Source organism: Pongo abelii, chromosome 13, assembly GCF_028885655.2.
Source record: "Pongo abelii isolate AG06213 chromosome 13, NHGRI_mPonAbe1-v2.0_pri, whole genome shotgun sequence".
Classification (NCBI taxonomy): Eukaryota; Metazoa; Chordata; class Mammalia; order Primates; family Hominidae; genus Pongo; species Pongo abelii.
The window spans coordinates 116,947,340-116,960,000 of record NC_071998.2 but is presented as its reverse complement, the minus strand read 5'-3'; the positions used below and the strand labels follow the sequence as shown (position 1 = coordinate 116,960,000).

The 12,661-nt window shown below is 39.8% G+C and overlaps 1 protein-coding gene across 9 annotated transcripts in view; it reads left to right on the top strand.

Annotated features, from left to right (window-relative positions):
- MAPKAP1 (MAPK associated protein 1) overlaps positions 1-12,661 on the top strand; it is a 265,491-nt gene that overhangs the window by 47,770 nt on the left and 205,060 nt on the right. For 7 of the 9 annotated variants that reach the window (NM_001131510.1, XM_024251698.3, XM_063713841.1 and 4 more), the window contains 1 exon segment: positions 2,513-2,661. The exons of 1 other annotated variant lie outside the window; for it this stretch is intronic. In NM_001131510.1, coding sequence (NP_001124982.1) covers positions 2,513-2,661 — 149 coding nt within the window. 9 annotated transcript variants of the gene reach the window in all.

Below are 12,661 nucleotides of genomic sequence, written 5' to 3'. Positions count from 1 at the left end.
ACCCCAAAGAAGTTCCCTGGTGCCCCTTTTTAGTCATTTCACTCCCCAGAGGCAAGCATTGTTCTGATTTATGTCACCCCAATTTAGTTTTGCCTCTTATAGATGGTATTTAAAAGCATTTGACTGGATGAGATCACCAGTGGTGTGAATGTAGATTGAGAAGAGGTCCAAGTGCTGTGCCTTGGGAAATGCCAGTGATTCAAGGGGGAAATGAGATGAATCAGCAGAGGGACCGAGAAGAAGTAGCCTGAGAGACAGTATAAAAGCCAGATAGAGTGGAGTCCTGGGGAGCAAGTGAAAAAAGTGTTAAAACAGGAGGGAGTGAGGAACCGTGTCAAATGCTGCCAAGACATCTTGTAAGATGAGGATTAAAAATTGACCAACAGATTTAGCAACAAAGGGATAATTGGTGACCTGGATAAAAGCTGCTTTGGTGGAGTAGTGTGGCCTGAATATGCCTGCTTGGAGTGGATTTGATTGAATGGAAGTGGTGGGACTGGACAGGAAGAATATAGACAGACATTTTAAGAAGCAGAAAAATACGGTAGTAACCAGAAGGGAGGGAGTATGGGATAGAGAGTGGATTTTTCTTTTTTTAAATGAGCAGTGTTTCAGTACTGTGTGCTGATGTGACTAATTCACTAAGAGAAAAATTGACAGTGGAAGAGAGAGAAGAGAATTGCTGGAGAGCTGTTCATGAGTTGGTAAGAGGGATGGGATCTAGTGCACAAGGGAAGGGCTGGCCTAAGGTAAGGGTAGAGGGAGTTCATCCATGGTAATAGGAGGACAGGCAGATAGAAGAGCAGATGAGAGCATGCAAAAGTTCTCTTTGGTTGTTTCTATTCTCCAAGCCTCGACAAAGGAGGAAGAGGGGAGGAGGTGTTAGGTTGAGGAGAGAGGTCTGAGTGTGAATGTCTGAGAATGAAAGGGTTAATCATAGCATCACATTTCACCTAACCCTATTGGTAACAGCTGTGTGAAGTCTATACATTACTTATGTTTGGGATTCCTCAGTTTCTTCATGGAGCTAGTAGTAACATCTCTCTTAGGATCTGTGAAGACTGTGACTGTGCCAGGTGAGGAAAATACCTAGTATTGATCCTGGCTCATAATAGATGCTTAATAAAGGATCATTTCTTTACCAATTGTAACCATGAAACTGGTAATAGATTACAGGTAGAAAAGTACTTCCCATATTTAAAATATTACTTGAATTGAATTATAGTCTAATTCCTCTTCAAATCTGTGTTTAATATGTTGATTATGTCGAACTCCCGTGCTCAAGTGGTCCTCCCACCTTGCCTTTCCAAAGTGCTGGGATTACAGGTTTGAACCACGGTGCCCAGCTGCAGTTACATTTTTTTTTTGAAAGTTCTAAATGACTGTTTCGGAGTTCTGTTCTCTCTCGGTTTAATTTGACTATGCTAAAGTGGAATGGGGTTGAACATGTCTATTGCAGATTTTAAAGTCTCAGATTGATTTATTTAAAAACTTTAAGTGTGGACATTTCCTCATAGCCACTTATCATCTAGCTACTCCCACCTTGATTGATATTCCAATTGATTTAGAGAATTAAATGATCTTTAAAAAGTTACAGAACTTGTCTTGGTTCACTAATGAATAAGAACTGAAGATTCAGATTTAATAATTTTAATCTGAATTATTTCAATCATTCCATTCATGCAACAAAATTTATTCGGTGTCTACCTTGTTCATTAGTGCCCTAATGTATAAGAGCCTTGGTCAGGTGCAAATTCTAGTTCTGTTACTTATTAGCTGTGTGGTCCAGGGCTAATCAAAATATTCTAAGCTTGTTTCCACATTGACAAATCTGAGATAATGCTACTATCTACCTCATAGGCTTGTTATGAGGATTAAATGAGATATATTGACTTGCTAAATAAATGTTAGCTACTGTTACTACACTGGATCTTAGCCAGAAGGCCGAGCAGCAATAAATGTTAGCTACTGTTATTATAAATATCCTTTCTCTTTTTCTCCTCTTCATCTTTGGCATCAAGAGTTTGTGCAAGGTGCAACTGGAGAGTGTTAGAGGATTAATATGTAGATCTTGACCTTGAAGAAATAGAATTCCAAAATCACATAATATTACAGGCAGGAGGGATCTTTGAGATTTTCTAGTTTGACAAGCCCAGGGAGGTTTAGAGAAGTGTCCACTGTCACATAGCTTGCTGTTAGTAGCAAAGCTGGGCCAAAGCTCAGGTCTCCTGGATGTGAGTGCTCTTCTTATAAAATGGCTCCTTTGTTACTTTGTCTGATTCTCCCCCCTCCCTTAACCCCTTCGCTTTCCAAATTGACTATCCTGGTCTGCACGTTCTTCTGTGCTCTGCCTTTTCAGTGCACAGTATATTGTGGGGCTTTCTGCATGCATCCAACCTGAACATGTCTCTGGATGCTCCTTCCTTAAGGTTCTAAGGAAGACTTTTTAGGGAAGGTGGACAAGTTGTCTCTGTGTAATCACAAAGGTGTTTTTCTTCCTCTTGTATCACAGCCCAGGAGTTAAAGTCACTGTTTGAAAAAAAATCTCTCAAAGAGAAGCCTCCAATTTCTGGGAAGCAGTCAATATTATCTGTACGCCTAGAACAGTGCCCTCTGCAGCTGAATAACCCTTTTAACGAGTATTCCAAATTTGATGGCAAGGTAAGTAAAAATGAGACTTTGTCCTTTTAAGTAAAACTGTAATTGAGTGGAGTTGTTGTTGGTATTATTATTAGATTTAGGGTTTCAGAAATGCTTCGTAGAATATCAGTTGACAATTATAGAATGTCACTTAATTTTCTAAGACTTGATGTAAAGGTATGAATTTGGGTTCAGTGTAGTTTCCACAGTAATATATTTGGGAGGATTAAAACAAAAACAGTCCTGTGCTCTTTCATTCTCTCTTTCTCTGTGTATAGATATCTCAGGACTGTTGTATTTTAATCCTCCCCAACACATATATATATATGTGTATATATATGTATATACATATGTTTATATATATATGAGAGAAAGGGGAGGGGGAGGAAGGGAGAGAGAAATATATATGTGTATATTTTTAATCCATTTTATCTCCTAAGTATACTTGAGAAGTTGGATTAGTTAGATTGTGATTAATCAAGGTCTAATTGTATTGGGAAAGCCTTGAAAGTGGTTCTGGGAGGCAATTTGCATTGTCTTGGCTGATTATTATAAATGTAGAAATTGTTGAGATCTGAGCTTCGTTTCAGAATTCTAGGCTATTGCTTGCATTTCAGTATTTCACTGTAGGGGGATCTTGACACTTGCTATGGAGGCTAACTTTATTTTTTGCCTGTTCTTGCTAACAGTTTGCTGTTATAAAATTAAAGTGTGTTTGTTTTCCTTTTAGAAACATGGCCACTATTTCGGGTGGATCCTAGTTTCATGTGCAGCACCCCTTCCCCAACCCCCTGCCCTCTTGTGTCTCTGTGCTGACCTGAGCAGGGCCTTGTTCAGAAGACAGTAGCGGTTGATTTTTGTATTTATTGCCATGATGTTTGCTGTCTGGCAGTGGTGTGGGGTGCTGAGTGATAGCTCTTTGCCTGGAGGTGTCGTGTATAATTTGTCTTACTTCAACGCCATTACAGTTAATAAACATACAGCTTTTTGCTTATGCTTGCTTTTTTTTTTTTTTTCCATGAGCTGGTTCTGTCAGTTGTCCTCTTTGAGCAGAGATGTTTTCTCTTCGAAAGACTTTTACTTCCTACAATTCAGCAGATTTCCATAGGTTTCAGTAAGCATGTATGGCCATTGGCACATGAGGTTATTGATGTTTCTGGGGGATAAGAGCAAAATCTAGAAACAAAATGCATAAGTAATATAAAGGTCCTAATATGCTCTGGAAGTTTCCTCCAAAAACCATCTGACAGCACTTTTAGTAAGTTATAGACTGTATTGATGTAAAGCTTCTCTTTCGTCTGCCCTTGCTGCTTTCTCCTGTTTTGTGGAATGTAGCACGGAGAAGGAAGTTCCCCCAGGGGACAGGAATGTCAGCCTCTGGAAAATGGCAAGTTGGACTACATAAGATTTAAAAAAAAATACTACAATGATTCGTTTAGACATGGGAGAAGTTATTCTTGGCATTAGGGTAAGCAGTTGGAATTTATTTCCTTCCATTGCCTGATACCATCTCATTGTTTGAGGATGTAATTTCTGGAATAGTTAATGTGTGATAATGTGTTTATATCAAAAAATAGCACAGATCTTTTAAAATACTCTATAATTCTCTTTATACCATAGACTTTATTGTTAATTACTTAGGTTCGGATTTGTCACAAGGTTGTGAACTCTGCTTGGTGTGTATATATCTAACTTCTGAAGTACCAGCGGGAAAATAAAAAGTAAACCATCTCCTTTGTCACAAAGGAATTATTCTCGCTAGATGTGTGTTTACACTGAAGACTCTCAATGCTTTTGTCGTAGCAAGTCTATTTGTAATCCACAAAGGATGTGAGTGCAGAGCAGTCACCATTATGCATTGATTAAGAAAGATTTAGATATTGATAAGTCTATCTTATGTGATGCTATTGTATTATTATCTTACATATTACAATTGCTAAAATACAATTAAACCCTTGTTCTCATCTATTATTTAATATTGATGCATTTGGCAGATATGTAATGAAAATGGCTAATATTTGAAGGATATTGTACTGTACATATTAAATTAGTCTTTATCTTTGTGAAAAGCGTCAATATGATATACAATGACATCTCAATGATTAATAGAGAATTATACTTGAGTCAAGCCTTTTTGTAACCTAGAAATTAAAATGACTATTCAAATAACACCTCAAAATGATCAAATTAGCATTTTGTGATTGCATAATAATGGGATTGTAGTAGTTATAACAGCACCATGGCTGCCTCTAGAGTTAAGATCATGTCAACCCCTTGATAATAAAGCCTTTTCCCTGAGAGTCGACTCTTAATAATTTCCAGATTGATTCCTCCCATAAATCATCTGACGTTCAGCACTAAATTTTTGTTACTGTTGTAACTTAAAATTATTTTATTTTTATTCAGCTCATATTTAAGAAATGAAATGAGTGTCTTGTTTTAACCATTCACTGTCTTGTCGTTGGAACGCCATGCTTTTTGCCTCAAATATAAGGGTTTTCTATGTATTTTGATACTCTTTTTTTTTTTTTTTTCAAAGATTTGTTAAAGCCTCTAAAATATGTACAGCTTTTTTTCCCCCTACAAATATTCACAATGCTTTTCTTGGGAATAACTCTTGCCTTATTTACATAATTAACTGAGTTGCTTAGGTCTCTTGGGCAAATAGTACATAATTGGGGAGAGAAGGGGACGGGGAAGAGTTTGGGGTCTAATTAAATATGCTAAAAAACTACTTAATTATGTATTTCCTCAAGAGACTAACTGCTGTGAGATCTTCCTTAAGATTAAACTAGTGTTAGATTTGAAGAAAGGATTTTGCTTTTGCTATGGCTTTACTATTACATTTTAGTCAAGCAGGCACATATAGTGTTCTTAACAGTTCATGCCAACTGGATTGTTGGTTTTTATGATTCTAAGGGTGAGCATCTCTTAGCTATTGTGCTAAATTAAAGTGAATATTTCCAAGTAATTTTTGGTTCCTGTAGCTGGTTAATAATTTTATAAAAAGCTTTTTAAAATTGTGGTTGGCTAATAATTTTTTAAGGCATGAAATTGAGAGGGAGAGGCTGTACTTAGACATGTGCCTTGGTGTAATTTTGACAATTTTTGGGGTCAGGTTTATCATTTTGATGTTATTTCTTTAGCAAATTGGTGATGCTGTCTGTGATCTGTTTTAGAGTCTGGATTATCAATAACTGTATCATTTGAAAAAAGTTCAAGGTTGATTGCCAAGCAGTTTTAGGGCATGCTTTGGTCAGATGCGCAAAACCAGCCTCAGCCATCTGCCTGAATTCTTAAGCATTGTTGAGAACGGAACCTCTGAATAGCCTCGTTAACAACACAAAACCTCTATTCTAGAGGTTGAGACAATTGGAAAACTTCTTGTGCCAGTCCTTCTGATTTCACTGGATGTGGGAGCTGTTGGTTGTGACAGGAGGTTGCTTTGAGGTGATTGGGGAGTGGGCTTTGCTGAGAGGCAGTAGACATTCAGCACTAATTTAAGTGCCTCAAAATATGTGGATTTTCTGCCCTGTTTCTCCACCTGTTTCAGATTAGGTTATGTTTTAAGAAGGAAATCTAACCCTATCCATTTTATGCCATATCACTTTCTTGAGACTCTTTTGCTAGCACATTATCACTATTCTGGTCAAATTGCATTTGCAGATATTATCCTTAATAGACCATCAGAAGTTCAAGTACCCATTTCCTATCAATACAGTTAGTAATAATAAAAAAAAAGGGACTGATTAGCAAGTTGTGTCACCGCAGTCAGTTTTTTCACCTCTGAAAGGAGATGGGTGTGAGATCCTCACAAGCCTCATGAGACCATCAAATAGGATAATGCTAGGATGAAGCATCTAGCACAGTGAGAGGCAGCGTCGTTTAATAAAAGCGACCTATTCTGTAGTAAAGCCTCCATTCGAATCCCCGTGGCTCCACTTACTGTGTGACTTCAGGCTAGCTACTTAACCTCATGAAGGTTGGGGTTCAGGACACACTACCCCAAAATGTGGCACCTTGGAATATTGAATATCATAAGCTGAAGAAACTTGAGAAATGGCAGGAAGAACTCTGATCTTCCCCTGCCCTTCTCCCCTAAGCAGGTCACAAGGCCCTCATGTGAGACGAGTTCTCCCTCTGCCTGGAGGAAAGGAGCATCCTAATCTCCGAAGATGAATCTTAAAGAACAGTCTTTGCAAAATTTCCCCACAGTTTACAACACTGACTTCCTACCTTTTTCCTATCATATTTTCCACATGACTTTCCGCTTTTCGTCAAACTTAATATAAAAACCCTCAGATTTAACCAACGGTTTCTTGGGTCTTCGTTTTCTTATGATGGCTCTATGTCATGTAAAATTTCGGTTACATAAATTTGTGTGCTTGTCTTTTGTTACTCTGTTTCTTGTTACAGGGGCCTCAGCCAAGCATTTATAAGGGTAGAAGGAAAAAATGCTTCTTCTCTACAAGTTCCAGTCCTGATCTGTGAAAGAAATGATGACAGTGTATCTTCCTCAGGAGGATGAAATGAGCAGGACGTGTTTAGCAGGACGTGTAGCACATAGGAAACACTCAACAAATATCCCACTTCTGCTGCTTTCTCTTTGTAAAGGGGTAACACAGGGCACTGACGATGGGGCAGTGACGATGTCTCTCCCACGTACTTCGTTATGTGGTTGACAGGATTGAGTGAGAGGGAATGTGTTTTTAAAAGCCAGGATTTTAGAATAATGTCGTAAAGAAGAAGTTCAGCAGAGTGGGTGAAAACGGTCTGCATGTTGAAGTTCAGGGAGTCCAGTGGGGTTTTGGTCCTTCACTAGGAAGATTGAGACAAGTAATTACTTCCTTTGGGTGGGTTGGGGGATTGGCTATTTTTTTAAACTTTCGGTGAGAAAATGGTTCAATATTGGTGATTGCTTGGCAGTTTCTAAAATGTTAAATATCCTACTTTTTGGGCTTAGCTAAATACTATTTTCTAAATATAAGGGGAATGTTTGACTTGACAAGTGCTTGAAAGAGCAAACCAGTTCTGGTTCATATAGACAACTGTGACTTTGATTGTGTTAACTTGTTAGAAAGTAACCATTTCTCTATTAGAAACTGTTTTAACAGGGAAGCTGCAGAGAGCATGGGGGAAGGGATAATTCATGAGTGCTAATTGCTTGGCTGTTAATTTTCATAAGTGTTGATAGAAGCAGTTCCTTAAATTAAACTTTGTTTAAAATGTATCAGGGGAAATATTCCACAATGTCGAGCCTGAAGTGAAAATTAATATGAATGCTGTGGCAATTAACACATACTGGTTAATAGCTTTTAGCAGCATTTTGGGATGATAGTCCTTAAATACATTTTTGCATGCTGCTCTTGTTTCAGCATTGTTCCAGTCTATGTCTGGATAATTATGAACAAATGTTTTCTACAATCATTGGCATTAAATAGCTCTCTTCAAAGAAAGTCACTTAAAACTTTGCAGAAAAGCATGAAGCCATCGAGAAATGTTGCAAACTCAGAAAAGGTCAGCGAATTGAAATCATGTAAAAAGAAAAATTGCCCTTAACGGAAAAGGCACCTCATCTGAACTTGGAAAATATGCTATTGTGGGAATGATCCCTTCTAATATGTTAAACTATGTTTGCTTCTGGATCTCTTTCCCAAAGAAAAAAAAAATGTAGCCTGGGCTTTTTATTGTTGGCTATGTTTCTAGAAAGCAGCTTTTACTTAATGCTGCCTGAGCTGAGGCAGTGGCCTTCAGCCTAAGGGTCTTCTGGCCTTACTTCCCTCTCCTTTACCCCCAACCCCTACTCAACTGGTGGGGGTGCGGGGGTAACCATGAGTGAAGAAAGAAGTTGACTGCGTGATACGAAAAGTCCACCACTGCTCCTTTCAGTAAGAGTTCTCCAGGGCTTTGCTTGCTTAGTGCCCAGTAAGAGATAAATCTAGAGTGACTATATTTTGAATTAGGAGCTGTTTGTCTCAGTTGTTCAGTGGCTTCATTTAAATACCTTTGTTTTGTTTTGTTTTGTTTTGAGACAGAGTCTCTCTCTTTTGCCCAGGCTGGAGTGCAGTCGCACCATCTCAGCTCACTGCAGCCCCTGCTTCCCAGGTTCAAGTGATTTCTCCCGCCTCAGCCTCCCGAGTAGCTGGGATTACAGGTGCCTGCCAATACACCTGGCTAATTTTTGAATTTTTAATAGAGGTGGGGTTTCACCATGTTGGCCAGGCTCGTCTCAAACTCCTGACCTCAGGTGATCTGCCCGCCTCGGCCTCCCAAAGTGCTGGGATTACAGGTGTGAGCCACTGCGTCCAACCTACATACTTTTTTTAAAGAAAAGTCTCAATGTGATTTTAGCAGTTATTCTCTTGGCTACTTATCTCTGTGACTGTATTTTACTAGTCTTCCTTTCATAGATCAGTTTTTGTTAGTCTATTCTATTTCTAAAAGAAGATGGAGATTAGATATTCACTACCATTTACATATTCCGGTATATGGTATAGAAGGGTCGCCGGGCACAGTGGCTCATGCCTGTAACCCCAGCATGTTGGGAGGCTGAGGCGGAAGGATCACTTGAGCCCAGGAGGTTGAGGCTGCAGTGAGCTGTGATTGCACCACTGCACTCCAGCCTAGGTGACAGAGCAAGATTGTGTCTGAAAAAGAAGGATCAGATTCATTAAAGACATCTCTTTGTGAGATTATTTCCCCCTTACCATTATATTAATTCTCTCCTGTTGCTGTTGCTTCATGTTATACTGAAAATCCCAAGGGAAGACATTGGGATTTTTGTCTTGATGGTCAATTCGTAATGAGTTAAATAGGAATCACAACAAAATGTTTTTGGCATTCTACTTCCTCATAGACGTTAAATCCTCTATGCTGAGTTCTTAAAACTAACTTCTTCCACCCTGAGCTCTCTGTTTAGGCCTCATTTCTGCAGTTAGCTGTGAACCTTGCCAGTCTGTGGTGGCTTCCTTTGTTGTGGAGCCGTCTTCTAAAAATTCCATGAGGTAGAATTCACCATTGGCTTAAGGCTTTTCAAAGGAAGGCAGACTCTTGCCATGGAAAGAACATGTTTGTTAGGCTTGGGTTAAAATCTTTTGATCTGAGAGCTAAAGGATGAGTAAGAATTAGCTAAGAAAAGGGGGAGGAGAAAGGAGAAACAGAAGGTCTGAGGCAAGGGGAATTTGGCAATTTTGAGGAACCAAAAGAAAGTTGTGTGACTGGAGCCCTAGGGTGAAGTAGATCGTGGTGAAAGGTGAAGCTCTGGGGGAAGACCAGGTATGACTGATAGAGGTGTTCTCTTTAACCTCATGGCATGGGGAAGCCTTGAACAAGGATTTAAATGGGGAGGTGAGGTAATCAAAGTTGTTTTGAAAAGACCCCTGGGGCTGTGCTGCCCAGTATATCCCTGAGAAGGGTTTGTGAGGATAGAGAAACTAATCAAGACATTTTTTGCAGTGCTCTGGGTGAGAGAGTGGTAACTTGGGCTTGCTTGTTAGGATGAAGATGGAGTGAATGAATTCAAGAGATATTTAGTAGTAGGCAAAAGTGGTAGGATTTGATGATGTATGCAGAGAACAGGGTTAGAAGGGGGTTTGAAGGATGATTTCCTGGTCCGTGTCCGGCTTGTGGAGCTGGATGGATAATGAAACCATCCCTGAATTAGGAAGCACTGAAAGAGGGCTTCTCCCTCAAAGAACGAGGCCATGATTTTACTATCTTGAAGACCTCTATCCAGAGAAATCAAATGACAGCCTAGGGTCACCTAGCTGGGCATAGAATCCAGGTGTTCTAATTCTCAGAGATTCTTATTTTCTTATTTTCTTTTCTTTTTTTTTTTTTTTTGAGACGGAGTCTCTCACCCATTGGCAGCTGTTTTGGACCTGCTGACTACAGATCATAGACTGTTACCATGTCCTTGAAGACACTGTACATCTTTTTGGGAGGTGGGGTATATCCTATTGTCTGGTTTGTGTTTGGGGAATCTGAGGCAGTGCTCTTTGAGGTGAGAGTGGAGCAAAAAGCCTCTTCTTTGTTCTCGCTTGTCAGCCAGCCTTGAAACTGGCTAAGGAATTGCTTTCAGACGTTAGTCACCTTCCAGACACTTCGTCTCCCATCAGTCACTTCCTCTCAGATGACAGGGATGTGCACTCAGATGCCCAGCCTGACTTACCAGGCCATTCAGAGGAGAAAACGATAGGGTAATTTTATTCTTTTATTTTCGAGAGAGTAATTTTAAATGAGGCAGATGTCAGGTGTCATTTAAGATGTGTTGATTGTAATTGTTGGAGGTTAGGGGACTAAGAGGTAAACAACATGGACGTATTTTTGTTACAACGAGATTACTGTTGTTGTACTACCTTTTCACTACCTGATTAATTACCAGGTTAGAAGAGGGAATCTGGTTGGAATGAATATCAAGCACTGAGGTCTAGCCCAGGAGACAATCCTTGTAGGTATGGAGGGGACTAAGGATGGTGTCATTTTACATTCAGCCTTCTCATCCTGGGGTACTTTGCTCTGCATGGTTTGCAGTGGAGAGATTGTCTTCTCCCTCGAAGAACAAGGCCATGATTTTACTATCTTGAAGACCTCTATCCAGAGAAATCAAATGACAGCCTAGGGTCACCTAGCTGGGCATAGAATCCGGGTGTTCTAATTCTCAGAGATTCTTCTTTTCTTTTTTTTTTTTTTTTGAGTCAGAGTCTCTGTCGCCCAGGCTGGAGTGCAGTGGTGTGATCTCGGCTCACTGTAACCTCCGCCTCCTGGGTTTAAGCGATTCTCCTACCTCAGCCTCCCAAGTAGCTGGGATTACAGGTGCATGCCACCACGCCCGGCTAATTTTTGTATTTTTAGTAGAGGCGGGGTTTCACCATGTTGGTCAGGCTGGTCTCCAACTCCTGACCAGGTAATCCGCCCCCCTCAGCCTCCCAGAGTGCTGGGATTACAGGTATGAACCACTGTGCCCAGCTGAGATTTTTATTTTCATTAATGACGTTCATACTCACAAAATGGAAACTTGATTTCCAGGACTACTAGGCCATGTGTTAGAAGGAACACTGACAGGGAATCAGAAGACCTGAGTGTTAGTCCTGGCCATGCAGTTCCTTCTGTCTGATGTAGGACAAGTAATCTCTCATCTATGAGCCTTGATTTCTGCATGTTTAGAACCAGGAACGTGGCTTAGATGACCTCTTGGATTCTTTTTGGCTTTAAGATTCCAGAGTTTTGTGATTAGGGAGGTGATTGACATCAGTGAGATGTAGGGGGGTACAAATGGGAAAACTACAACTTTTGAAGAGTTAATCTTTTGTGTATACATTGGAACTTTCCTCTTAATTATCCTAACAGAACAGTGATCTAGGGAGTATTAGCTCCAGGTGAGGGAACAGGCTGAGAGAGAGAAAGTGACGTGCTCAAGGATTCCCCACTAGTGTGTGGCAGAGCTGGTATTCAGCTCCTTTTTCTCCTATTCCAGTACCACAGCTCTTTTTCCTAGACTCTTGCAGTCGTTGTTACGGCGAAAACAAAAACAGTTAACATTTGAAATTTTTTAAAATTTTAAAACAAAAGTTTTTCCTTTAGCAGTGGACTTGAAACCTGACGGACTGGTTTAGATCTTTTTATCAGTTATATGGACTGGGCAAGTTACTGCATCTTGTAAGCCTTAACTTCCTTACATGTTAAAAAAAAAAAAAAAAAAAAAGAGATATTGGGACTGGGGAAGGGGAATGCTTTCACACGTAGAATCTGGTGTGTGCTTCACAAATGTTTGTTTATTTCCATTGATTTTTCTCGTGTGCAGAGTGGATTCATTTACACATCTCTATCCATCGAATATATCATTTACTAGACACCCATATTGTACTGGCTCATTGCAAACATTTATTGCATACCAGCTCTGCACCATGCACTGATAAATAAGATGTAGCTGACTGCCCTCGGGGAACTTAAAAGACAAGAGTGGCCATATGGCCATCAAGTGGAGAAACTATACTTCACATGAATGATCGTGCCCAGAGCT